The 27,156-nt window shown below is 50.1% G+C and overlaps 1 protein-coding gene across 1 annotated transcript; it reads right to left on the bottom strand.

The window, feature by feature from the left end:
* Nucleotides 1-5,288: 5,288 nt before the first annotated feature.
* Nucleotides 5,289-16,485, bottom strand: LOC143981425 (zona pellucida sperm-binding protein 3-like). Its single transcript, XM_077479251.1, has 8 exons — nt 16,003-16,485; nt 11,497-11,609; nt 10,475-10,578; nt 10,225-10,399; nt 10,021-10,141; nt 9,851-9,942; nt 6,351-6,490; nt 5,289-5,535 (listed from the first exon to the last, which is right to left on the bottom strand). The coding sequence occupies exons 1-8, from the start codon at nt 16,483-16,485 to the stop codon at nt 5,306-5,308; spliced, it is 1,458 nt and encodes a 485-aa protein (XP_077335377.1). The 3' UTR covers nt 5,289-5,305.
* Nucleotides 16,486-27,156: the final 10,671 nt, after the last annotated feature.

Raw genomic sequence — 27,156 nt, 5'->3', positions numbered from 1 at the left:
AGGTGCACTGCAGAGGAGGGTTCTGAGAAGGATAGGTGCACTGCAGAGGAGGGTTCTGAGAAGGATAGGTGCACTGCAGAGGAGGGTTCTGAGAAGGATAGGTGCACTGCAGGGGAGGGTTCTGAGAAGGATAGGTGCACTGCAGAGGAGGGTTCTGAGAAGGATAGGTGCACTGCAGAGGAGGGTTCTGAGAAGGATAGGTGCACTGCAGAGGAGGGTTCTGAGAAGGATAGGTGCACTGCAGAGGAGGGTTCTGAGAAGGATAGGTGCACTGCAGGGGAGGGTTCTGAGAAGGATAGGTGCACTGCAGAGGAGGGTTCTGAGAAGGATAGGTGCACTGCAGGGGAGGGTTCTGAGAAGGATAGGTGCACTGCAGGGGAGGGTTCTGAGAAGGATAGGTGCACTGCAGGGGAGGGTTCTGAGAAGGATAGGTGCACTGCAGGGGAGGGTTCTGAGAAGGATAGGTGCACTGCAGGGGAGGGTTCTGAGAAGGATAGGTGCACTGCAGGGGAGGGTTCTGAGAAGGATAGGTGCACTGCAGGGGAGGGTTCTGAGAAGGATAGGTGCACTGCAGAGGAGGGTTCTGAGAAGGATAGGTGCACTGCAGAGGAGGGTTCTGAGAAGGATAGGTGCACTGCAGAGGAGGGTTCTGAGAAGGATAGGTGCACTGCAGAGGAGGGTTCTGAGAAGGATAGGTGCACTGCAGGGGAGGGTTCTGAGAAGGATAGGTGCACTGCAGGGGAGGGTTCTGAGAAGGATAGGTGCACTGCAGGGGAGGGTTCTGAGAAGGATAGGTGCACTGCAGGGGAGGGTTCTGAGAAGGATAGGTGCACTGCAGGGGAGGGTTCTGAGAAGGATAGGTGCACTGCAGGGGAGGGTTCTGAGAAGGATAGGTGCACTGCAGAGGAGGGTTCTGGGAAGGATAGTTGCACTGCAGAGGAGGGTTCTGAGAAGGATAGGTGCACTGAAGGGGAGGGTTCTGAGAAGGATAGGTGCACTGCAGGGGAGGGTTCTGAGAAGGATAGGTGCACTGCAGGGGAGGGTTCTGAGAAGGATAGGTGCACTGAAGGGGAGGGTTCTGAGAAGGATAGGTGCACTGAAGGGGAGGGTTCTGAGAAGGATAGGTGCACTGCAGGGGAGGGTTCTGAGAAGGATAGGTGCACTGCAGGGGAGGGTTCTGAGAAGGATAGGTGCACTGAAGGGGAGGGTTCTGAGAAGGATAGGTGCACTGCAGGGGAGGGTTCTGAGAAAGATAGGTGCATTGCAGGGGAGGGTTCTGAGGAGGATAGGTGCACTGCAGGGGAGAGTTCTGAGAAGGATAGGTGCACTGCAGGGGAGGGTTCTGAGGAGGATAGGTGCACTGCAGGGGAGAGTTCTGAGAAGGATCGGTGCACTGCAGAGGAGGGTTCTGAGAGGGATAGGTGCACTGCAGGGGAGGGTTCTGAGAAGGATAGGTGTACTGCATGGGAGGGTTCTGAGAAGGATAGGTGCACTGCAGGGAAGGGTTCTGAGGAGGATAGGTGCACTGCAGGGGAGAGTTCTGAGAAGGATCGGTGCACTGCAGGGGAGGGTTCTGAGAAGGATCGGTGCACTGCAGGGGAGGGTTCTGAGAGGGATAGGTGTACTGCAGGGGAGGGTTCTGAGAAGGATAGGTGTACTGCAGGGGAGGGTTCTGAGAAGGATAGGTGCACTGCAGGGGAGGGTTCTGAGGAGGATAGGTGTACTGCAGGGGAGAGTTCTGAGAAGAATAGGTGCACTGCAGGGGAGGGTTCTGAGAAGGATAGGTTCACTGCAGAGGAGAGTTCTGAGAAGGATCGGTGCACTGCAGAGGATGAGACTGGCATGCACACACACGGCAGGACAAAAGGACAACAAACTTTTCTTCCATTTATTCTGATCATAACGAATCTACATTTGTATCCATACATACTCTAGATATACATACATCTTCATCAATCAGATCAATATGACACATGGTAGGTGAATATTTTGGTTTTATCCTCAGCCAGCAGGTGGCACTCTAGTCTCCCTTTCACCTGTAAGCCTTTCATTCTTCTCAGCTGTGCTGAAAGAAGCTCATGTTATTTACACATCTCACATTTTTCATCACAACACTGACTCCGCCCTCATCACAACCCACATTACATGCAGGGCGGGAGATGCATGGATTTCAGATAAGGGGCCAGGCTTATGGATTTGGGGGGGGGGGCCAGGGCCGTCACAGCTTATTGCACCCTCTACACTCCCTTTATTTGCTTCTACCGGCACTCTCTCCGCTCACCCTCTTTGTCCTCTCCCTGCACCGTCTTCTCTCCACCCTTCCTCTCCTTGCACTCCCTCCCCTCTTGATCCTCCTTCTGGACTCTCTTCTCACCTTCCGCCATTCTGTCCTCTCCCTTCTCCCTTCATATTCTATCAGCCACAGGAGGGAGCTCTGAGGGGGGTGCAAATAGAGGAGGGATAAAAGGTGTTAACCAGTTTTGTTTCTTTGCTGTCCATCCCTTCAGGTTTTGGCTTTTTCCCTGGTCTTCTATAATAGATCTTGTGAAGAAACAGATAAAATGTGGAACAAGTCATTAAGAGGTATTTAGGAAGCCAAAATGAGGACACACTGATGTATTAAGGGGCAGCAAGTCATAATCTCCATTATTCTGTAGTATGTCTGCAGGCCTTGTAACCCTATATACACTATCTGACAAAAGTGAGTACACCCCTCACCTTTTATTTCTATCTTTTCATATGGCACTTGTCTACAATGTAAAGTAGTGAGTGTACAGCTTGTATAACAGTTTACATTTTCTGTCCCCTCCAAATAACTCAACACACAGCCATTAATGTCTAAAATGCTGGCAACAAACGTCAGTACACCCCTAAGTGAAAATGTCCAAATTGGGCCCAATTATCCATTTTCCCTCCCTGGTGTCTTGTGACTTGTTAGTGTTACAAGGTCTCAGGTGTGAATGGGGAACAGGTGTGGCAAATTTGGCGTTATCGCTCTCACACTGGTCACTGGAAGTTCAACATGCCACCTCATGGCAAAGAGCTGAGGATCAAAAAAAAAAAATGAAAAAATAAAATAGCGCTGCTCTACATAAAGATGGCCTAGGCCAGTGATGGCGAACCTTGGCACCCCAGATGTTTTGAAACTACATTTGCCATGATGCCCATGCATTCTGCAGTGTAGTTGAGCATCGTGGGAAATGTAGTTCCAAAACATCTGGGGTGCCAAGGTTTGCCATCACTGGCCTAGGCTATAAGAAGATTGCCAAGACCCTGAAACTGAGCTGCAGCATGGTAGCCAAGACCATACAGGGGTATAACAGGACAGGTACCCCTCAGAACAGGCCTCACCATGGTCCAAAGAAGTTGAGGTCACGTGCTCAGCGTCATATCCAGAGGTTGTCTTTGGGAAATAGATGTATGAGTGCTGCCAGCATTGCTGCAGAGGTTGTAGGGGTGGGGAAGCCTGTCAGTGCTCAGACCATACGCCGCACACAATTGATCTGCATGGCTGTTGTCTCAGAAGGAAGCCTCTACTAAAGATGCACAAGAAAGCCGGCAAACAGTTTGCTGAAGACAAGCAGACCAAGGACATGGATTACTGGAACCATGTCCTGTGGTCTGAGGAGACAAAGAAAAAAAAAAAAAAAAACATTTGTTTCAGATGGTGTCAAGTGTGTGGGGGCAACCAGGTGGGGAGTACAAAGACAAACTTGCCTGCAGTCAAGCATGGTGGTGGGAGTGTCATGGTCTGGGGCTGCCGGCACTGGGGGGCTACAGTTCATTGAGGGAACCATGAATGCCAACATGTACTGTGACATACTGAAGCAGAGCATGATCCCCTCCCTTCAGAGACTGGACCGCAGGGCAGTATTCCAACATAACCCCAAACGCCTCAGAAAGAACCACCATCTTGCTAAAGAGAGGCCCGCGAACGAAGAGTGAAACGGAAAGTAGGGAAAGTGCCTGCATGACAGTGAGGAACGGGTACAGCAAGGGTTAAGTTAGTGAGAAGGGAGGTGGTTGGAAAAAGAACTGGAGGGGGAGGAGTCTTTAAATTAGTTAAGGAACAGGAGTTACAGGCGGCATTCATGAGGAAAGAGGAATTTCCCTCCCTGAGTGTTGTTGGTGTTCGGTCTTTAATTTTCTTGCCTTTTAGGTGTGCTGGAGGATTCATCATGGCAGCTTTCAGTGAGGCGGTGGTGGTCTTGTATGGTGGTAACTGACCCAGGAGATGGAAGTGTGGGGGACTCATTAGGGACATGGGCTCCCTTGGTTACAACCAACACGGGTTAGCGGAGGATGGGAAGGTGGACACTGCGGGTAGCGAGTTGTCTCCGGGCTGAAGTTATCACGGCCGGTGGCCTAGTACGTTAGCCAGCCCGCAGTGTAAAAGTGGAACATTTGGGGGAAGTGCCGTACAAAATCCACCGGGTAAAAAAACTGATATTTTCTGAAGTTTGTTATTTATGGTTGAAGTTTGATACACGTTTTTATATTTTGTAAATAAAAGGCTGCTGTGGCCGGTTATACCCCAAAAGAAAGTGTGGTCTCATTCTTATAGGTAAGAGGATGGGGAACAGGTGTGGGGTGTAGTGATGGGACAGCAGGTTGGGTAAAAGGAGGTGTACCTCATATCTGCACGGGTCATGAAGCTGAGGGTAAAGGTGATGGACTGGCCAAGCATGTCTCCAGACCTAAACCCTATTGATCATCCTCAAACGGAAGGTGGAGGAGCGCAAGGTCTCCAACATCCACCAACTCTGTGATATCATCATGGAGGAGTGGAAGAGGACTCCAGTGGCAACCTGTGAAGCTCTGGTGACCTCTATGCCCAAGAGGGTTAAGGCAGTACTGGAAAATAATGGTGGCCACACAAAATATTGACACTTTGGGCCCAATTTGGAAATTTTCACTTAGGGGTGTACTGACTTTTGTTGCCAGCGGTTTAGACATTAATAGCTGTGTGTTGAATTTTGAGGGGGACAGAAAATGTACACTGTTATACAAGTTGTACACTCACTACTTTACATTGTAGACAAGTGTCATTTCTTCAGTGTTGTCACATGGAGAGATGGAAGATATTTACAAAAATGTGAGGGGTGTACTTACTTGTGAGATACTGCATGTGGCTACGACTTCTGCCCCCTTGAGAAGTTTATTGGAGAAACCTCCATAAAAGACAGGGCCAAGACCAGGGGGGTCTCATGCGGCAGCCTTCTGCCCCATGATAGATATTTAAAGCTATACTGTATTACCATCTATGAGTATAGAAAGACAAGCCACAGAAAAAGGATAATTTTTTTTATTTCTCTACAGACAGTACATATTGCGGCTTTTTCAGAGACTTCACAATGAACACTGTACACATAGCGACTATAAGAAGACTGAGACACCCGACAGCCACCAACCACCAGAGCTCTGCGGGGGCGGGTTCTTCCTTCATCACTGCAGCTGCAAGGTCACTTTGTTTTGGCCCAATCACAAGCAGAGGTCCCAAGGTGGTCACCGACTGTTCCTCTTCCATGTTAGGTTCTGCAGGAGAAACGAGAGTCAGAACACAATGCAATTAAGAGCTTTCAATTGATAACTCAGCTACCAATCAAGTGTGCAGAAGGTGTCCACTGTAAGGCTTCAAATTGCCATGTCAACCAATTTGACAGAATAAAGCAGAGGGTTTGACCCCTTAGAGAAATCCAGCCTGAGCTTTTTAGGCTGGGCTTCTTCCTCTGGGTCACAGGATAGCAATTAGTTTTGCACTCCTGTGACCCGTTTTCAGCAGAGAGTGGTCTGAAGTCCGCTCTCCACCAATGTCACCGCCATCAGTCAAGGCAGCACATCATCCCGACTGCCAAGTCTGGATCTGCCAGTTGCCTTGATTGATGGCAGCTTAGTGAGCCAATGAGATGGTGGCTCCCCACCCCTCCACAGCTCAGCACTCCAATGAGAGAGCGGAATCAATGCCAACTGTCAGCATTGCGTGAGGAGAACAGAGCCATCAGCGGTGTTCAGTGGCTCAGTTCTCAGTGCAGCATCCACTGAGGCAAGTATGACTAGGGAAGAGAAAAAAAAAAAAAAAAAAAAAAAAAAAGTCTATGGGGGATAGAAGCAGCAATATGAAGGCCATTCAGGTGGTAGCCTCCCCCCTCCATGTCAACATCTGTCCCTCAGAACCCTGTTCTATTGTCCGGGGGCCATAAAAATCAGGGCCAAGTGGAATAGCCCAAGCCAGTCAGGATCCCCCTCTCAACCCTTCTGTTGTAATGCTACAGGAGGCAATTCATTCCCCATTGAAAAGGAGGTGTAGCCACATCACTATTTTATATGGCAGCCGCATGGTTAAGACTCACCATCCAAGGCTTCCCTCTTCCCAAAGGCTCTCGGTCTTCCAAATCGGCTCCTTCCTCCTGTCAGACCAGTAGGGTTGGTACAGGTGCCTGGTGTCCCACAACACTGGCAGATACTGCTGGGGCCCTCAACTGCAGACCAGCTGGAGAAGATAACTCAATGTCAGTATGAAAACCTGCGTTTAGAAGATGCACTGGAAACTTGGTGAAAAGTCACTATGGCTAGACAGACATTTACCTTGAAAGGACTTGGGGCTCATCCCTCCAGAGGGAATTATAGGCCTGTCAGTCTAATGCTGGTAGTTTGTAAACCATTTGAAGGGATAAGGGACCATATCCCAAAATTTGCAGATGAAAATAATATCATTAGCAGTAATCAGCACAGGTTTACGAAAGGTCACTCTTGCCAAACCAGCCCATTAACATTCTACAAGGAATACCATTTGGACAGGGGTAGCCTGGTGGATGTGGTGCATCTGGATTTTGCAAAAGCATTTGCTACAGTCCCCTCAAATGCCTAATCTACAATCATGGACCATAAGGTTTGTTCTTGGATAGAAAACTGGCTATGGGGGGGCAAGGGTTAATAATGTCTACTCAGAATGGTATACAGTGGTTAGTGAGGTACCCCAAGACTCTGTCCTGGGGCCATTTCTGTTTAATTTATTTATAAAATGATAGAAGGTGGGATAAATAGCTTGATCTCAGTGTTTGCTGATGACACAAAAATAAGGGCAAAACCACAACGGGATATAGAAACTTTACAAGAGGACCTCAATTAGTGGAGTGGGCTACTGCACGGCTAATGAATTTTAATATTGATAAATGTAATGCACGGGGGGGGGGGGTATAAACAAAAAAACGCAAGTTACTCACTCATTAGGGTGGAGCGCCCCCTAGGATAGTAATGGGAAACCTTAGTACCCCAGATGTTTTGGAACTAAATTTCCCCCCCCCCCCCCCCCCCCATGATGCTCATGCACTCTGCAGTGTAGTTGAGCATCATAGGAAATGTAGTTCCAACACATTTGGGGTGCCAAGGTTCACCATCACTTCCTTAGGGGATTCCAGGTTGGAGAAGGATCTAGGTCAGGGGTCTCAAACTGGTGGCCCTCCAGCTGTTGCAAAACTACAAGTCCCATGAGGCATTGCGAGGCTGACAGTTGCTAAACTACAAGTCCCATCATGCCTCTGTCTGTAGGAGTCATGCTTGCAACAGCTGGAGGGCCACCAGTTTGAGACCCCTGATCTAGGTGGTCCTAGTAGAAGACAGACTGAGAAATAACATGCAGTGCCAAGCTGTGGCTACCAAAGCCAGCAGAATATTGGCATGTATTAAAGGGGAATTTACCCTGAGATAAAAATGATTATTCTGCCATTTTATAAAACTGTAGTTTGGCCACATCTGGAGCATTCCGTCCAGTTCTGGTCACCAATCCTGAGAAAGGTTGTACTGGAGCGAGTCCAGAGAAGGGCAGCTAAATTAATATGGGGACTGGAGGACCTGATTTATGAAGAATGGTTACAAGCGCTAAAATGTATTTTCCCTGGAGAAGACACTTGAGGAGATATATCGTTATACAAATCTCAACGGTGATCCCAGCACAAGTATGAAAGTTTAGTTTGAGTGTAAGAGGACTCGGGGGCCACACAATGAGACTGGAAGAGAAGCCGTTTAACCTTAAGCTGTGTAGGTCCCCCCCCCCCACAGTCAGGGTGGTAAGGATGTGGAACTCTTCCACAATCGGTGGGAAGTGTGACTAGTTTTTTTTTTTTTTTTTTTAAAGACTCTTGGACAGGCATCTTGGCAAAAAATATACGGGGTAATGATTCTCTACACAGATTGAACTGGATAGACTGTTGTCTTTATTCAACCCTACCAACTATGTATGCAGTGGGGATGGATTAGGACAGTTTTTATTCTCTATACTCTTAGAAAGATTCATCCTCCATTTGTCCAGTTTACTATTAGAATAGTGAAAGAAAATCCAAATTTTTGGGGTGTCCCCAAAAAAGTTTGGCTATTGGACAGGAAGTGACGAGAAATCTGCAATGGGGTATATGGTCAAAAATTTTTTTTTTTTTTTAAAAGTGCTAAACAGTGACAAGTTGATCACCTTGGAGGGAATTTTTCAGCTGACCACAAGGTGTCCAAGAATTAGATTGAGTACCTTGCCCATATTTCTGATCATGCTGGCACATGAAATCTTGTAGACCAACTTTCAGCTCCATGCATGGGCGTCCGCAGAACTCTTTTGGGGGGGGCATCATTTTAGGGTCACCCCCCTGTGCTGCCCCTTTTTGACAATGTCATTATGGTCAGAGACCGCAGACATAGTACAGTCCCTAGGATAAGTAAGCCCTCTTACCAGACCCAGCAAGACTACACCATACTTACATATTTCGATTAAATATATATTTCTCTATGCCAATTATTGTCACTTCAGAACATTATATATACTATAATCAATGTCTTAACCTACCCTGAGTGTCGTATTTCATATAAAGTCCCCTTGTCCCCCATGTCCCTTATTTTTCCCCTGTGTCTTTCAATATATTAAGGATGGAAACCTATGTACATGATGTTCAAGGTCTCACATAAAGTCCCAACATTTTTCTCCTTATATCTCAAAGACTACAGCAGTGATCCTCTGGCTGGATGATCGCTCACTCTGGGTTTCCCTGGTGCCATTCTGGTCAGTATTGTAGCATGTCTGTACCCTGCCAGTGGCTTAGCCTTTTGCTCTCTGGTGGCGCTGGGCAGCGTGGATCGCTCTGTCCTGTAGCACCCTCTCCCTCAGCTTTTTTTCCAGGCTACAGTCTCTCAACCTCTTGATCGAGCTGTACCTTCCTCTTAGAAAATTAGGTCTCCAATCTTTGGGACTACATGTCCCATGATGCTCTCCTAGTCTTTGATTGGCCCTCAGTTATGGCCAATGGGGAAGGAACGGAGCAGGCAGGAAGCAGGGTGGGTAACCTAGTGAGAGCCGCTGTCTCTTAACTGGAGAAAGGGGATGCGAGTGGTGGAAACCTCTGACAGCTCGCCTTTCTCCTGTCACAGCACCGCTGAGTTCTCTGCTGGACTGAGCAGGGAAAAGAGCCCGCAGACAAACTACACTGGTGCTTGACAGCATGGTGTCACCCGACTGGCAGGTGGCACCCGGGTACAGTCTGCCCAGACCCATATGTTGACGCCACTGTGCTAAATTTAACAGTGCTGACCCCCCCCCCCCCCCCCCCTCGCCCCTACCTGCGGACACCCATGGCTCCATGAGGCCACTTTCCTGGCCAGTTATGTTGCCAACATGCATGGTATGGGAAGGGACCTATAGAGGATACCTGTGTACCATTAAATATTTACATTGTAATAGGAATCCACATTATTAGGTCCATAAAGTTTGTCCCAGTCACTGGTTACTAGAACACGCAGAAGTGATTACAGACAAACAAATGCTATGGGAAGAGCAGCAATCTACGACACTCAGCCATTTTAATAGTCTTACCCGTTTGTGGCTTTACTATAGGAACAGGCCTTGTTAGTGGGATCTGGGACCTGGGTGGCAGCAGCAGCTCTCAGGTAACAGGTCAAGTAAATCTAGAAGAGAATATTTTAATAGGTTAAACATTTGTAGAAGGCACCAATCTGTGCAACCAATTTAAAAACAGTCCTCACCAGAGATACATCATTCCCTAGGAACCGAAAGGCATCCACCGTGAACTGTAGAGTGTTTGTCTGGACCCTTGGAGCGATGAAGGCCGAGGTGGTGTCAGCTTGTGTTCCATCCACCAGACACCTGCAGAAGATGGTAACTTACAATTTAGATCAAATAGCAACCCAACCCCCTCCCACAAAAAAAATAAATAAAAACCCACATACCCATGGTCTGTAATGATGTCATAACTTGAAGAGGTGGCATCAGGAGATATGGTGGCCACACAGCGGTCCACATACAGGATCATATCAATTTGGTTGAGAGTATCCACAGAGGCCTGTATGTAGAGAATATCCCCCAACTGATAGATGGGAGAACTTCTGGGACCACTCCAATCCTCTGTATACATAAGGAAAGGGGATTAGTAAGATACCCAACAATAACCCCTCCTTCCTGATCACCCATCTTCCTCACCAGTCATCAGGACCAAAGAGAAGGACAACCTTTCTTCTAAAGACACAGTGGTGCTGAATGGAACCCACGTTGGCTTAATGGCCTGGCTGCTCACATTACCGTGCCTACAGAGAACCAGATCCAGGTCAGTAATGAGTCAATGAAAGTCATTTAAATGTCAAATTTATATTACTCGTTTCTTGTTCAGACTTGTTACCAGGATTGGACCCTGTATTCCACAGTTGCACTAGCTAGCAAGTTACTAAGGGACGATTGCCTGGTTGTTTCCATTCCTGTTGAAGGACAGTAACAAGATAGAGCCAGATAGTGACACCATAATCAGGCTAGGATTCCTGAACCTTTAAGTGGCCAGGAGCAGCTACCATATATATTGGTCTCCAGATTCTCTTTAGGCCAATACATCTTCATAATCACCCCCCCCCCCCCCCCCCAACATTGCCAAAAAAAGACATATTGTAAAGCTTTCAGTGGACAAAGAGCCCCACCATGTTGATCATGAGGCTCTCCTTAAAAGTTAGCCGCCATTGTCAGTGCAGATCCTCTCATGGTCACTCTTAAGATTAAATTGGTCATTATTGCAGTAGAAGGGTTAGGTTGGAGACACAGACTCCAAGTCTACAGATGTCAAGAGTAGTTAAAGTAGCTAAAACCAACACTTGAACCCTTCATGTCAAAATGGACTGCCAACACCCCAACCAGGATAGGAAATATATAGCTGCTTCTGAGCAACAATCATAGGTAACATCGCATTGAGGGATCTCTGTATACTATGAAATTGTACGGCTCTTGTATTGTGTGAAGACTCATTTGTATGTCATGTGACAATACCGATAAAACATTGCCCCAATCCTCCTACAATTTTTCTTCCAGGAAAACAAACTACATGGAAATCTCTTGGCAAGGACAGATGGCAGAAAAACCCAACAAGGCGTTTAACCTCCCCCCACTCTGTCCAAACTTTAGGAGATTGACCAGATGCTGAACACCAGCTGGGACCAGCATGGCCAGTAGTGTTGACTCACCGGTAGTAGAAGCACATTATGGGGACCACAGCTGCGTTGGTTCTGATGATTGGAATGGAAGAGGTTGGGTTGTAGGTCAGGTTGGTGGTGTAGATTAGCCAGTCTTGAGTCATCTGTGCAGAGAGGAGGAGAATGATACAGACCAACATAGAAAACCGACATGGTTTGGCCCATTTCTGAGACCAGGCCCCAAGCCCACCACTGCCTGGCCTTTGTCTTCCCAGACCCAAAAGCTCTCATTGCCTGAAAAACAAAACCAGATTAAAATACCAGCTCAACTCACCAACCAGCCTGCAAACCACCAAACTATCCTGTATAAACAGCATAAAAAAAATAAAAAAAAAAAAAAAAAACTAGTTTGCACACAATCGCTATATTATTGTGTGTTATATACTGGTGTCCAGTGCGTCCTTGAGACTGAGGGGTGGGCTCCCTCCAGGCTTACCTTCCTTCTATCATGCATGCACTTCCACTGTGGAGGCCCTCAAACATTTATAGAGTTAAGACTGCAGATAACACCGGGGTGCAGTGAACTTCCTCCACAGATTATGCATGCATTTGCAAATGTGTGCAAACTAACCCTTGTTTTTAACAAACTGTTGGACAGGATAATTCCGATTGGTTGCAGGCTGGCTGATTTTGACATGCATCGCCTTTCCATGTGCTCCTTGCTGTGAAGGCCAGTTATAGGTGGGGGAAGAGGACATTTGTTTGCCTCATGGCCTGGTCCTTGTCTGGGAAGACCAGGCCCAAAGCCTTCACTGCTTGACCCGTGTCTGAGAAGACCAAGCTGACATTTAGGATTCACAAACTAAAGGTCTGCAACTCCGAACCACCACAGCATTCCATTTTTAGAAGACCACTTATTGGTCAACAGGTTCTCTTTGCCTTTATATTAACCACTTCAATACAGGGCACTTAAACACCTTCCTGCCCAGACCAATTTTGAGCTTTCAGCGCTGTCGCACTTTGAATGACAATTGCGCGGTCATGCTACACTGTACCCAAATGAAATTTTTATCATTTTTTTCCCACAAATAGAGCTTTCTTTTGGTGGTATTTGATCACCTCTACGGTTTTTATTTTTTGCGCTACAAATAAAAAAATACCGAAAATATTGAAAAAAAAAATTTTTTTTGTTTCAGTTTCAAAACTTTGTAAATAAGTACGTTTTCTCCTTCACTGATGGGCACTGATGGGGCTACACTGATAAGGTGGCACTGATGGGCACCAATGAAGTGGCACGGATGGGCGACACAGGTGTTATAGTAATGGATGCCAGTCAGTGCCAAACAATAATGCATGCCAATCAGTGATGCCCATTGTGGCCACTGATTGGCATCCATTATGGGCACTGACTGGCACCCTGGTGGTCTAGGGAGGATTATGGATTTTTATTACCTTTTCCCTGGTGGTCTAGTGGTGTCCCTGGTGGTCCAGTGTGGGCATCCTCGGGGGGGCTGTGCTGATAATCGATCAGCACAGACCCCCCCCTGTCAGAGGAGCAGCCGATCGGCTCTCCTACTCGCGTCTGACAGATGCGAGTGAGGGAAAGCCGATCACCGGCTCTTCCCATTTACACTGTGATCAGCCGTGATTGGACACGGCTGATCACATGGTAAAGAGTCTCCGTCGGAGACTCTTTACCAAGATCGTAGTTGCCGGGTGTCAGACTGACACCCCGCAACAACGAGCGCCGCGATGCGTGCCCCCGGGGGCTCATAATCCTAATCACGTCATATGACGTCCGGTTAGGATTATGAAACCACTTTGCCGCCGTCAATTTGTAATAGGGCGGGCGGCAAGTGGTTAAAGAGGTCCTGCCAAAGCATGCAGGTAAAAACGTAGTCAATAAAAAGGTTGCATTCAGCGTTTCCTTTTCCATGTGGATTTAGTCTTTGTTTTTTATTGACTTGCTAGGTAAATTGACATTTCAGAAGTCCACAACCTCCTAGCATGGAGGCTTCAGAAGAGGAGAAGAGGGCTATTTAGTTTGTGCTGGCCCAGCTTTCACCTCTTCCTACATAAACCCCATATAGCCATCAGGGGAGGAGTGGTAACTCAGTCTACTGGAGTTGCTGGCATCACATTCAAGATAGCGGCACCCAACAAAAGTAAACCTGAATAAAAATGCTAAAATTCAGATTTGCCGACCTGAATGGTTTGGCGACTGGTCTTCCAATAATTATTAGAAGGTCAAGCTACAAAGACAAGTCTCCAGTCTGCTGCCCCCCCTACTTAAAGTATCCCCACCATAGATGTAGTGGGCACAGAATGTTCCCACTACCTGTCCAGCCCCCCATACCATTATCCCTACAGATGGTCCGGATAGTCCTCTTTCATTGGACACTTCTGGTGGTCCTCCATCTGCGCGCTGTGTTCCCCGATAGTTTTTTGGGTTCTTACCGAACAAGAAAATACCGACACACTGAACCGCAACATGTTGTCCTGTGACTCCAAGCAGCATCCCAGATATGCAAACCGACCTCATGAGCATGATGGACTCATGTCTATGGTGTGGGCAGATTGAAGGGGGGGGGGGCGAACCAGGGGAAGTGTCCCACCATTCAAGCAAACAAGAAGGGCCCCCCATAGGATTGGTGTTTAACCGCTTCAGCAACAGAAGATTTTACCCCCTTTCTGACCAGAGCACTTTACAATTCAGGACTGCGTCACTTTAACTGACAATCGCGCGGTCGTTCGACACTATAACCAAACAAAATTTGCGTCCTTCACCCCCCCTCCCCCCCCCCTCAATAGTAGCTTTCTTTTGGTGGCATTTGATCACTTCTGCGGGTTTTATTTTTTTACACTATTAACAAAAAGCACAACAATTATGAAAAAAATTTTTTTACAGTACTTTTTGCTATAATCACTATCCCCAGATGTTTATTTAACCACTTCACACCCACGGCCATCATATGACATCCTGGACTTTCAGTGGGAATATCTGAAGGATACTAGCTGCCACATTCATCATTCAGATATCCTTGTTTTCAGCTGGCGATTCTGTGCACCATGAGAATGATCATAGCGGCAGTTCCTCCGCTTAATCGTTCTTACAGGCGACATTTCCCCCCCCCCCCCCCGCCTCCATCCGGTGCCATCAGGGACCCGGAGAAAGAAACGCCCGGACGACGACAATAGAGATTTCCGGTGACCAGATGGTCACCAGTCATCTCTAGGACCGTCAGAGGCCCGGGCGCAACATTATGACGTCTTGCCCGGGTTCCCGGACGTAAACAAAGCCGCGATCAGTGAAATTTTTTTCACTATCTCATGCTTTCCAGCCTGGAGGAGATATACAGGGTCAGTAAGACCTCCACATCTCTCCATAAAGAGGACCTGTCACAGATTCCTATTACAAGGGATGTTTACATTCCTTGTAATAGGAATAAAAGTGATCAAAAAATAAAATAAAAAAGTAGTTTTTTTAAAAAACGCCCCTGTCCCCAGTAGCTCACGCTCAGAAGCGAATGCACACGTTAGTCCCACCCACATATGTAAATGCCATTCAAACTACACATGTGAGTTTTGTTTGAAAATAGTTGCGCAAATACTTTGCGAGATAAAAAGTAGCAATGACCGCCATTTTATTCCCTAGGGAGATATAGATATATGCAAAAGTTAGAGCATCTGCAAACTATGGGAAAGATTTATGGCTTTTTTTTTACTAGTAATGGTGGTGATCTGCGATTTTTAGCAGTACTGCGACATACAGATCAGAAACGTGACACTTTTGGGACCTTTGGCATTTATACAGCGATCAGTGCTATAAAAAAAAAAAAAAAAAAAAAAAAAAAAAAAAAAAAAAAAAAAATGCACTGATTACTGTGTAAATATCACTGACAGGGGGAGGGGTTAAAACAGGGGGGGGGGAGCGATCTGGGGGTTAAATGAGTGTTCCCTCAGTGTGTTCTGTGTGGGGATGGGAGTGACAAGGGAGGAGCCATATCATTTTTTCCTACTTAGCAGGAACAAACGATACGTTTCCTCTGACAGGACTGGGATTTGTGTGAACACACACACACGGCTGAAAATGGGTAGGACGTAACCGTACGCGATTTTGTCCAGGAGAGCCATTGTGCCGTTCTATATCTGCGTGACATGGTCAGCAAGTGGTTAAAGTAGCTGAAGGGAAAAACTCTGGATAAAGTGGCATGGATTAAACCCCCCCCCCCCCCATCAGGTTTTTAATAGCATCCTATGGGGACACCTGTTCTGGTGACAACCTGGGGGATTTCCTCACTTCCTGTTTTAGCTACAGGACAGGAAGTGATGGGAAATCCTTCAATGGGACAAAATACCCAACAGGAGGTTCTAACGCCTTCCATAACCTGATTCAAAAGGGTTTGGTCTTCAGTTCTACCTTCACATTCCCAAAGTGAAGTTGCTGTACACTGCCCTCCCCAACGCTCAAAGGGGAGGCCATAGGAATGAAACCTTAGAGAGAGATTTTACATGACCCTCTGGCAATTGACTAGAGTGGGAACATTTGAAGATTACCTGCACTGTGTTGCCGCAGTCCTGGAGGTTGATCTGGAAGGTGACAGTGGTGTCTGTACTCTGGGGGTTGGGTTTGCAGCCTTGGGGCCCCAGGCTCAGGTCAGAAGGTTTGACCAGCTTCCCAATCCCATAGAAATCCCTCTGGACATTGACCACCATGTTGTCCTCTCCACACTGGATGCTGATAGGGGAGCTCCCAGGCTGCAGCAGATCTCGTGGAGCCCCAATAACACGTCCAGCAAGTGAACCCCTAGAGGTCCCACCTCTAAGAGCCCCAAACCCCAAAACAGGGCGATTAGAATTCCAATCTCTGGAGCCCAATCTAGAAGAGCCCTGACCAGGTAGAGCTCGCTGGTTGTTCCTCCACCAATCTGACTGGCGGCCATGTCTCACCAAGACTCCATCACAGCCAAACCCTGACCAATAGGCCACAGCCAGGAGCAGCACCCAACCACCTTTCACCAGAAAACCCATCCTGTCCATAAGAGACACAACACAATGAATGAGGGAGAGAGAGATGTCTTTTATACCCCTCCCACCAACCACTGATGCCCCCAGCTGGGGCCAATCATCACCACACCCAATGGCTGGAACTATACATGATGGATGGGAGATGGAACCAATAATGGAGGTCACCTCATCCCCCTGGAGATCCACCGGAGAAGTTGACTAGATTCATCCCTATGCTGGAATCATATGGTAGAGACAGGTCCACATGGAGTGTGCTACACAAGCTGCATGGAGGAGAGGAATCTCACAAGGATACACAATGACTGAATCACATACAACTGATACTACACCATAATACTAATGTCACTCACACCAACAGGAGAGATTTATTGTAGGGCTCAATAGCCCAGGGATGGTGGGAACCCCCCATAATGGGCACAGCGGGTGTACAGACCGAGTACTTAGCACAGGGATGGTGAGAACCAGTGGCAGCCCATCCTTACACCCCTCTCACACCAGGGCATTTTGCAGGAGCTAGTAGCGTTATAAATAGCGCCTGCAATCCGCCCTAAAGAAGCTGCACCATTGTGTGCAGTGTGATCCCCCGAGGGCTTTCACACTACAGCGGTGCGCTGGCAGAACGTCAGGGAAAAGTCTTGCCAGCAGCTTCTTTGAAGCGGTGAAGGAGCGGTGTGTTTACCTCTCCTCCACCGCCGCTCCCCATTGAAATCAATGGGGCAGCGCTGTAATACGGCGTATTACCGGCGGTTTTAACCCTTTCTCGGCCGCTAGCGGGGGGTAAAAGCGCCCCGCTAGCGGCCGAAATGCGCCGCAAAACCGGCGTTAAAACGCCGCAAAAAATAGCGGCGTTTTACCACCCACGCTATGGACGGTGTGGTGTGAAAGGGTTCTTAGGGGGAGCACGTGCGCTGTCCCTCCATCCCTCGTTCATCTCAGACGCTAACCACGGCACCTTAGAACCACACCCACTATTTCGCTGACACCATGCCCTTTTTAACCAAGTGGGAGGGGTCAAAAAGGATGGGGGGCGCCAAACCCCACCCTTCCTAAAACTTCACCAGCCGCCACTGGTGGGAACCCCTCATAATGGGCACAGCAGTGTACAGACCCGGGAACTCAGCAGTCAGCACAGGGATGGTGGAACCCCTCATAATGGTCACAGCAGGTGTACAGACCCAGGAACTCAGCAGTCAGCACAGGGATGGTGGGAACCCCTCATAATGTTCACAGCGGGTGTACAGACCTGGGAACTCAGCACGTGGATGGTGGGAACCCCTCATAATGGGCCCAGCGGGTGTACAGACCCGGGAACTCAGCACAGGGATGGTGGGAACTCCTCATAATGGGCACAGCGGGTGTACAGATCTGGGAACTCAGCACAGGGATGGTGGGAACCCTTCATAATGGGCACAGCGGGTGTACAGATCTGGGAACTCAGCACAGGGATGGTGGGAACCCCTCATAATGGGCACAGCGGGTGTACAGATCTGGGAACTCAGCACAGGGATGGTGGGAACTCCTCATAATGGGCCCAGCGGGTGTACAGATCTGGGAACTCAGCACAGGAATGGTGGGAACCCCTCATAATGGGCCCAGCGGGTGTACAGACCTGGGAACTCAGCACAGGAATGGTGGGAACCCCTCATAATGGGCACAGCGGGTGTACAGACCCGGGAACTCAGCACCGGGATGGTGGGAACCCCTTATAATGGTCACAGTAGGTGTACAGACCCAGGAACTCAGCACAGGGATGGTGGGAACCTCTCATAATGGGCACAGCGAGTGTACAGACCCAGGAACTCAGCACAGGGATGGTGGGAACCCCTCATAATGGGCACAGCGGGTGTACAGACCCGGGAACTCAGCACAGGGATGGTGGGAACCCTTCATAATGGGCACAGTAGGTGCCTTGTGGTAACAAGCATGTGAACACAATGCATGTCAATGCACATTATGCTCAACACAATGTTAATTATTTAGAATGGCACACAAAACTATAAGACATTTTTTAAATGTCATATAGTACATTAGTTTTCTTTGCCAGATGTTTTTCCTTTATTCTAACCTGGTGATCCAGCCTGTGACACATATCCTGTCCTAGGGTGTCAACACTCACTGACTGTATTATATACATACAGGAGCAGCGTTGTCACCTGGGGACAGGAGTACAGAGCACCTCCTACTTTATTAATTTCCATAAAATGGAGGAGGTGTTATGTAGTCCTGGGAGATAGCTGAGAACAATGTAACTGGGAAGAAGAGGGGGCTGAGAAGGTTGGGTTCACTGAAGGGAAAAATGGATTAAGATGGATGGATGCACTGAAGAGGGGCTTGAAATGGATAAGTAAACTAAAGAGGAGGAGCTTGAGAAGGATAGGTGCACTGCAGAGGAGGGTTCTGAGAAGGATAGGTGCACTGCAGAGGAGGGTTCTGAGAAGGATAGGTGCACTGCAGGGGAGGGTTCTGAGAAGGATAGGTGCACTGCAGAGGAGGGTTCTGGGAAGGATAGGTGCACTGCAGGGGAGGGTTCTGGGAAGGATAGGTGCACTGCAGAGGAGGGTTCTGAGAAGGATAGGTGCACTGCAGGGGAGGATTCTGAGAAGGATAGGTGCACTGCAGGGGAGGATTCGGAGAAGGATAGGTGCACTGCAGAGGAGGGTTCTGAGAAGGATAGGTGCACTGCAGGGGAGGGTTCTGAGAAGGAGAGGTACACTGCAGAGGAGGGTTCTGAGAAGGATAGGTGCACTGCAGAGGAGGGTTTTGAGAAGGATAGATGCACTGCAGAGGAGGGTTCTGAGAGGGATAGGTGCACTGCAGAGGAGGGTTCTGAGAAGGATAGGTGCACTGCAGGGGAGGGTTCTGAGAAGGATAGGTGCACTGCAGGGGAGGGTTCTGAGAAGGATAGGTGCACTGCAGGGGAGGGTTCTGAGAAGGATAGGTGCACTGCAGAGGAGGGTTCTGAGAAGGATAGGTGCACTGCAGAGGAGGGTTCTGAGAAGGATAGGTGCACTGCAGGGGAGGTTTCTGAGAAGGATAGGTGCACTGCAGGGGAGGGTTCTGAGAAGGATAGGTGCACTGCAGGGGAGGGTTCTGAGGAGCATAGGTGCACTGCAGAGGAGGGTTCTGAGAAGGATAGGTGCACTGCAAGTGAGGGTTCTGAGAAGGATAGGTGCACTGCAGGGGAGGATTCTGAGAAGGATAGGTGCACTGCAGGGGAGGATTCTGAGAAGGATAGGTGCACTGCAGGGGAGGGTTCTGAGAAGGATAGGTGCACTGCAGAGGAGGGTTCTGAGAAGGATAGGTGCACTGCAGGGGAGGGTTCTGAGGAGCATAGGTGCACTGCAGAGGAGGGTTCTGAGAAGGATAGGTGCACTGCAAGTGAGGGTTCTGAGAAGGATAGGTGCACTGCAGGGGAGGATTCTGAGAAGGATAGGTGCACTGCAGGGGAGGATTCTGAGAAGGATAGGTGCACTGCAGGGGAGGGTTCTGAGAAGGATAGGTGCACTGCAGGGGAGGGTTCTGAGAAGGATAGGTGCACTGCAGGGGAGGGTTCTGAGAAGGATAGGTGCACTGCAGAGGAGGGTTCTGAGAAGGATAGGTGCACTGCAGAGGAGGGTTCTGAGAAGGATAGGTGCACTGCAGGGGAGGTTTCTGAGAAGGATAGGTGCACTGCAGGGGAGGGTTCTGAGAAGGATAGGTGCACTGCAGGGGAGGGTTCTGAGAAGGATAGGTGCACTGCAGAGGAGGGTTCTAAAAAGGATAAGTGCACTGCAGGGGAGGGTTCTGAGAGGGATAGGTTCACTGCAGAGGAGGGTTCTGAGAGGGATAGGTTCACTGCAGAGGAGGGTTCTGAGAGGGATAGGTTCACTGCAGAGGAGGGTTCTGAGAAGGATAGGTGCACTGAAGGGGAAGGTTCTGAGAAGCATAGGTGCACTGCAGAGGATGAGACTGGCATGCACACAAAGGGCAGGACAAAAGGACAACAAGCTTTTCTTCTATTTATTCTGATCATAACGAATCTACATTTGTATCCATACATACTCTAGATATACATACATCTTCATCAATCAGATCAATATGACACATGGTAGGTGAATATTTTGGTTTTATCCTCAGCCAGCAGGTGGCACTCTAGTCTTCCTTTCACCTGTAAGCCTTTCATTCTTCTCAGCTATGCTGAAAGAAGCTCCTGTTATTTACACATCTCACATTTTTCATCACAACACTGACTCCGCCCTCATCACAACCCACATTACATGCAGGGCGGGAGATGCATGGATTTCAGATAAGGGGCCAGGCTTATGGATTTGGGGGGGGAAGGACCGTCACAGCTTATTGCACCCTCTACACTCCCTTTATTTGCTTCTATCGGCACTCTCTCCTCTTACCCTCTTTGTCCTCTCCCTGCACCGTCTTCTCTCCACCCTTCCTCTCCTTGCACTCCCTCCCCTCTTGATCCTCCTTCTGGACTCTCTCCTCACCTTCCACCATTCTGTCTAGGGATGAGCTTCGTGTTCGAGTCGAACGTACGTTCGACTCGAACATTGGCTGTTCGTCCGTTCGGCGAAATCCGAACATTTTGGTCCGTTCGTTTGAAAATTCGCATGGCGCTCACGGCCCACAATGCACTGCGATGGCGCAGTGCATTGCTGGCTCATGATTGGCCAAGCATGCACTGTGACCCCGCATGCTTGGCCAATCGTAGCGCCAGCAGCGAGGAGAGCCATGATTGGCCACAGGCAGGATGCCTGTGGCCAATCATAGCTCAGGCTGTGTAGTGCACGCCCCACACTATATAAGGCCGCCATCGCGGCGGCCTCGTGTAGTGTGTTGGCGTCTGAAGCAGTGGGTGTTCTGTGTACCTTCAACACAGTACACACCGATCGTTTTCGGCCGATTTTCTATCTTGCTTTTGTGTAGTGGTTATTGTCTGCGTGCCCTGACCGCAGTATACACCACTATGTTCACCTCACCTATATAGCTAGTGATCTATCTTTTATAATAGAGCTTGCAGTCAGTAGTGTTAGGAGATAGTGCGTGCTGTCTGCGTGCTCTGTACCCAGTACATACCGCTATATCCACCTACATAGCTGTTCTCTATTTGAGCCCACTTGCCATCTGCAGGAGTTATTGGAAGTTGTGTGTGCCTCCAGCACAGCACAGTATACATCTGTATATACCCCTTTATCTCTGGTGTTCTATAATAAAGGCATCTGCAGGAGTTAGTGGGTGTTGTGTGCCTCCAGCACAATATACACTACCCAACTGCTGTTTTACCCAACTCCCTTCAGGCCATTACCATGTCTGGAAGGCCAGCAAGGAGAGGCAGACAGGCGCGAGCCGATAAAAGAGGGCAAGCAGGCTCTGTGTCTAGAGACAACAGTGCTGGTCGTGGACGCAGTGCATTGTCATCAGCACGTGGCCATGGGACATGCTTGTCCTTCTTTTCGGCAGCTGGACATGTTGAACCGCCACATGCCAACGACTTGGTAGAGTGGATGACCAAGCCCTCTTCATCCTCCTCATCCTCTCTCACCCAGTCTCAGGGTACTAGCAAAGCAGCTGCCAACGCATCGTCTTCCCTCCTCTCAATGTCATCATCAGTCACTCCTTCCCTAGACCCACCACGTCCTCCTGAGGAGTCTCCTGAACTCTTTGAGCACAGTGTTGGGTACATGCTCCAGGAGGATGCCCAGTGTTTTGTGGGCTCTGATGATGACACTCAGCTAGAGGAAGGCAGTAGCGTGAGCGCAGACAGAGGGGATGCTCAAGAAGGACAGCAATCTGGCAGTCATGTTCCACAAGCTGCAGCATACTGCCAGGTTTGCTACAGCGATGAAGAGGGAGGGGATGATGAGGGCACTGACTCCACGTGGGTGCCTGGGAGGAGGGAGGAGGAGGAGGAGGAGGCACATGTCCAATGAGGCAGGATGCCCTCCGGGGGCCAGCTTAGGGGCAGCACACCGACTGAATCACACCGCAGAGCTCCGCCTGTGCAGAGCGCTGCCTCTGCGCGTTATTCTAAAAGTTCTTTGGTGTGGGCCTTTTTTGAGACGAGTGCATCAGATCGCACCGCTGCTATTTGCAACATATGTCTCAAGCGTATCTCACGTGGCCAAAACATCAGCCGCTTGGGCACCACATGCTTGACCAGACATATGTTGACCTGCCATGCAGCTCGTTGGCAAGTGTACCTCAAAGACCCACACCAAAGAACAAAGCGGACCTCTCCTTGCTCCTCATCAGCTGGCATCTCCAACCCCACTAGACCTTCAGTCCTCTCTGAAACCTGCTCTGAGAGGAATGAAGGTGTAGAATTAGGTGTGTCACAGCCAAGTGCTTCCGGGAACTCTGCTAGCAGTACACCCACGTCCGATTATAGCAGGCAAATGTCCCTGCCCCAGCTGCTGGACCGGCGGAAGAAGTTCACTCCCAGCCATCCACATGCCCAGCGGTTGAATGCTAGCTTGGCTAAATTGCTAGCACTTCAACTGCTGCCTTTTCAGTTGGTAGACTCGGCCCCCTTCCGTGAGTTTGTACAATGTGCGGTTCCTCAGTGGCAGGTCCCCAAACGCCACTTTTTATCACAGAAGGCGATTCCGGCTCTCTACCGGCATGTGGAAGGCAATGTCCTTGCCTCGCTGGACAGGGCGGTCAGCGGTAAGGTGCATATTACCACTGACTCATGGTTCAGCAGGCATGGACAGGGACGTTACCTGTCTTTCACGGCCCATTGGGTCACTCTTCTGGCAGCTGGGAAGGATGCAGGACAAGGTGCAGTAGTGTTGGAGGTTGTTCCGCCACCACGCCTCCAAAATGCTACTATTGGTTGTGACACACCTCTCTCCTCCACCCCCTCCTCTTCTTCTTCCTCCATGGCCTCTTCCAGTGCTCTGTCCTCAGAACCAGCGGTGCTCCGTAGGCGTTCCAGGGGCTACGCAAGTACACAGGCAAAACGATGCCATGCCGTGCTTGCGCTGGTTTGTTTGGGGGACAGGAGCCACACTGGGGCGGATGTTTTGTCAGCTCTGCAGGGGCAGGCCGAGAAGTGGTTGACGCCACGCCAGCTTAAGCCAGGAATGGTGGTTTGCGACAATGGCACCAACCTCCTCTCCGCCCTCCGACAGGGACAACTGACCCATGTGCCCTGTGTAGCTCACGTCCTTAACCTGGTGGTGCAGCGGTTCTTGGGCAGGTACCCCGGCTTACAGGATGTCCTGAAGCAGGCCAGAAAAGTCTGTGTGCATTTCCGCCGATCATTTAATGCCTGTGCTCGGCTGGCTGAGCTCCAAAAGGAGTTGAACCTGCCCAAGAACCGCCTTATATGTGACATGCCCACCAGATGGAACTCAACATTGGCCATGCTGCAGTGGCTGCACACGCAGCAGAGGGCCATCAATGAGTACCTGTGCGACTACGGCACCAGGACAGGGTCAGGGGAGCTTGGTTTTTTTCTCACCACGCCAGTGGGGCATGATCAGGGATGCATGCACTGTCCTGTCACCGTTTGAGGAGGCCACAAGGATGGTGAGCAGTGACAGTGCATGCATCAGTGACATGGTACCTCTTGTCCACCTCTTGGAGCATACGCTGCGTGGAATAATGGACAGGGCACTTGAGGCAGAACAGAGGCAGGAAGAGGAGGACTTCCTTGCCTCTCAAGGCCCTCTTTATCCAGACAGTGTTCCTGCTGTGCCACCCATCACACAGGAAGAGGATGAGGAGGAGGAAGAGGAGGAGGAGGATGATTGTGTCAGCATGGAGGTGGAGGCTGGCACTCAGCATCAGCATCAGCATCAGCAGCAGCAGTCCTGTAGGGATGATTTACAGTCCCAAGAAACACGTGGACTTGTACGTGGCTGGGAGGAGGTAGCTGCGGATCATGTTGTCCTTAGTGACCCAGAGGACTCCGGACCGAATGCCTCAGCTAACCTACGCTGCATGGCCTCCCTGATCCTGCAAAGCCTGCGGAAGGATCCTCGTATTCTTCGGATCAAGGAGAGGGACCATTACTGGCTGGCCACTCTCCTTGATCCACGGTACAAGGGTAAGGTTGCCGACCTTATCTTGCCATCACAGAGGGAGCAGAGGATGAGACATCTCCGGGAGGCCTTGCAGAAAGGTCTGTGCAACGCGTTCCCAGAGACTGGGAGGTTACAAACTCCTGGTCCTGGACAACGTGTTGCTGAGGCATCGGTCAGAAGGAGCGGTGGAGAAGGTGGCCGTCTGACTGATGCTTTCAGACAATTTTTTAGTCTGCAGCCCCAAGGTATGATCGGTTCCAGCAACCATCGCCAGCGTCTGATTTACATGGTGCAGGAATACCTAGGGGCAAGGTCAGACTTGGACACCTTTCCCACTGAAAATCCTCTGGCTTACTGGGTCTTGAGGATGGATCACTGGCCAGAGCTTGCACAGTATGCAATTGAGCTACTGGCCTGTCCTGCATCCAGCGTTCTTTCGGAAAGCACCTTCAATGCTGCTGGTGGCTTTGTTACCGATCACAGGGTGCGCCTGTCCACCGAATCAGTTGATCGACTGACCTTCATCAAGATGAATCAGTCTTGGATCACCCACAGCTACCAAGCACCTGAAGCTGATGTAACCGAATAATTTTTTTTGAAATATCACATCCCTTCAAGACTGCCTATGCTGATGCTGAGTGACTGTCCTGTTATGTTGATTGTCTATCCTCTTCCTCCTCCGCTGATATGTTGGAAGAACATTTCTGGTTCTGGTTGATGCCATCAGCCCAATTTTTCTGCCCCTGTTTAACAGGGGCGTTTAAGTACAATTTATGATGCAATGCTTTGCAGCAGGGCTAATTCCTGCAATCAAACTAGAGTATATGGCAGAGGTTGCAGTGTGGTGGCACCAGCACCAGTGCCTAAGGCCCAATTTTTCTGCCCCTGTTTAACAGGGACATGTAATTAGGGTTGCCACCTTTTCTTCAAGCCAAACCCGAACACTTTAGCGGTGCATGGCAAATTTTTTTGTGCTATACTCTATAGGATTTTAAAGACCTGGAGGAGAGCAATAATGCGTCGCACGTAGCACTCCGCGGCAAACAGTTTGTGTGGCCAATTTTAACAGGTGGCAATGGATTGGTGTCCGACTATCTTGGTAACTTGCGAAGCCACAGTTCGATCTGAATAATGTGTCCGGGTCTTAGGCAGAAATTCAGACACGATTGAAAACCTGAGTTATTCAAGTGGACCCCACACAGGTGGCAATCCTAGGCGACATAATACAGGGGTCAGTATCACCCCCCCTTTTCAATATAGGGGTCAGTGTTAACCCCCATAACACAGGGTCAGTGTCACACACTTAATATAGGGGTCAGTATTACACCCTCCATAATACAGGGACCCCCATAGAGGAACCCATTAGATCAGAATCCCTTTATATCGGTCCCCCCCTAGATAGATCAGGGATCCCCACATCAGCATCCCCTGCCCTGAAAGACCCCCATTAGACTGCCTTACCGAGAGCTGATTCGAGCCAGGAAGTGTGGAAGCTGGCAGAGAGGAGAGGGGGGGGTCTGGCAGAGAGGAGAGGGGGGGTCTGGCAGAGAGAGAGACAGGAGAGGGGGGGTCTGGCAGAGAGGAGAGGGGGGGGGCTGGCAGAGAGAGACAGGAGAGGGGGGTCTGGCAGAGAGGAGAGGGGGGTCGGGCAGAGAGGAGAGGGGGGATCTGGCAGAGAGGAGAGGGGGGACTGGCAGAGAGGAGAGGGGGGGTCTGGCAGAGAGGAGAGGGGGGGTCTGGCAGAGAGGAGAGGGGGGGTCTGGCAGAGAGGAGAGGGGGGGGGCTGGCAGAGAGGAGAGGGGGGGGGGCTGGCAGAGAGGAGAGGGGGGGGCTGGCAGAGAGGAGAGGGAGGGCCTGGCAGAGAGAGAGACAGGAGAGGGGGGTCTGGCAGAGAGAGAGACAAGAGAGGGGTGTCTGGCAGAGAGGAGAGGGGGATCTGGCAGAGAGGAGAGGGGGATCTGGCAGAGAGGAGAGGGGGATCTGGCAGAGAGGAGAGGGGGGAATGGCAGAGAGGAGAGGGGGGAATGGCAGAGAGGAGAGGGGGGACTGGCAGAGAGGAGAGGGGGGACTGGCAGAGAGGAGAGGGGGGTCTGGCAGAGAGGGAGACAGGAGAGGGGGGTCTGGCAGAGAGGAGAGGGGGGTCTGGCAGAGAGGAGAGGGGGGACTGGCAGAGAGGAGAGGGGGGGTCTGGCAGAGAGGAGAGGGGGGGTCTGGCAGAGAGGAGAGGGGGGGTCTGGCAGAGAGGAGAGGGGGGGTCTGGCAGAGAGGAGAGGGGGGTCTGGCAGAGAGAGAGACAGGAGAGGGGGGTCTGGCAGAGAGGGGGGTCTGGCAGAGAGGAGAGGGGGATCTGGCAGAGAGGAGAGGGGGATCTGGCAGAGAGGAGAGGGGGGATCTGGCAGAGAGGAGAGGGGGGTCTGGCAGAGAGGAGAGGGGGGTCTGGCAGAGAGGAGAGGGGGATCTGGCAGAGAGGAGAGGGGGGTCTGGCAGAGAGGAGAGGGGGGAATGGCAAAGAGGAGAGGGGGGTCTGGCAGAGAGGAGAGGGGGGTCTGGCAGAGAGGAGAGGGGGGAATGGCAGAGAGGAGAGGGGGGACTGGCAGAGAGGAGAGGGGGGACTGGCAGAGAGGAGAGGGGGGTCTGGCAGAGAGGGAGACAGGAGAGG

Source organism: Lithobates pipiens, unplaced genomic scaffold (assembly GCF_037356315.1).
Source record: "Lithobates pipiens isolate NorthernLeopardFrog02 unplaced genomic scaffold, aLitPip1_a1.2 Scaffold_157, whole genome shotgun sequence".
In the NCBI taxonomy this organism is placed as follows: domain Eukaryota; kingdom Metazoa; phylum Chordata; class Amphibia; order Anura; family Ranidae; genus Lithobates; species Lithobates pipiens.
The sequence above is the reverse complement of the archived record's forward strand: the minus strand, read 5'-3'. Positions and strand labels throughout refer to the sequence as shown.

Coding starts and splice junctions, on each gene's coding strand:
- LOC143981425 (XM_077479251.1), bottom strand. CDS start 16,485: ATGGACAGGATGGGTTTTCTGGTGAAAGGTGGTTGGGTGCTGCTCCTG. Junction 11,610..16,002: donor ACTGCGGCAACACAGTGCAG/GTAATCTTCAAA, acceptor CTCTCTGCACAG/ATGACTCAAGACTGGCTAAT. Junction 9,943..10,020: donor TAGGGAATGATGTATCTCTG/GTGAGGACTGTT, acceptor ATTCTCTTCTAG/ATTTACTTGACCTGTTACCT.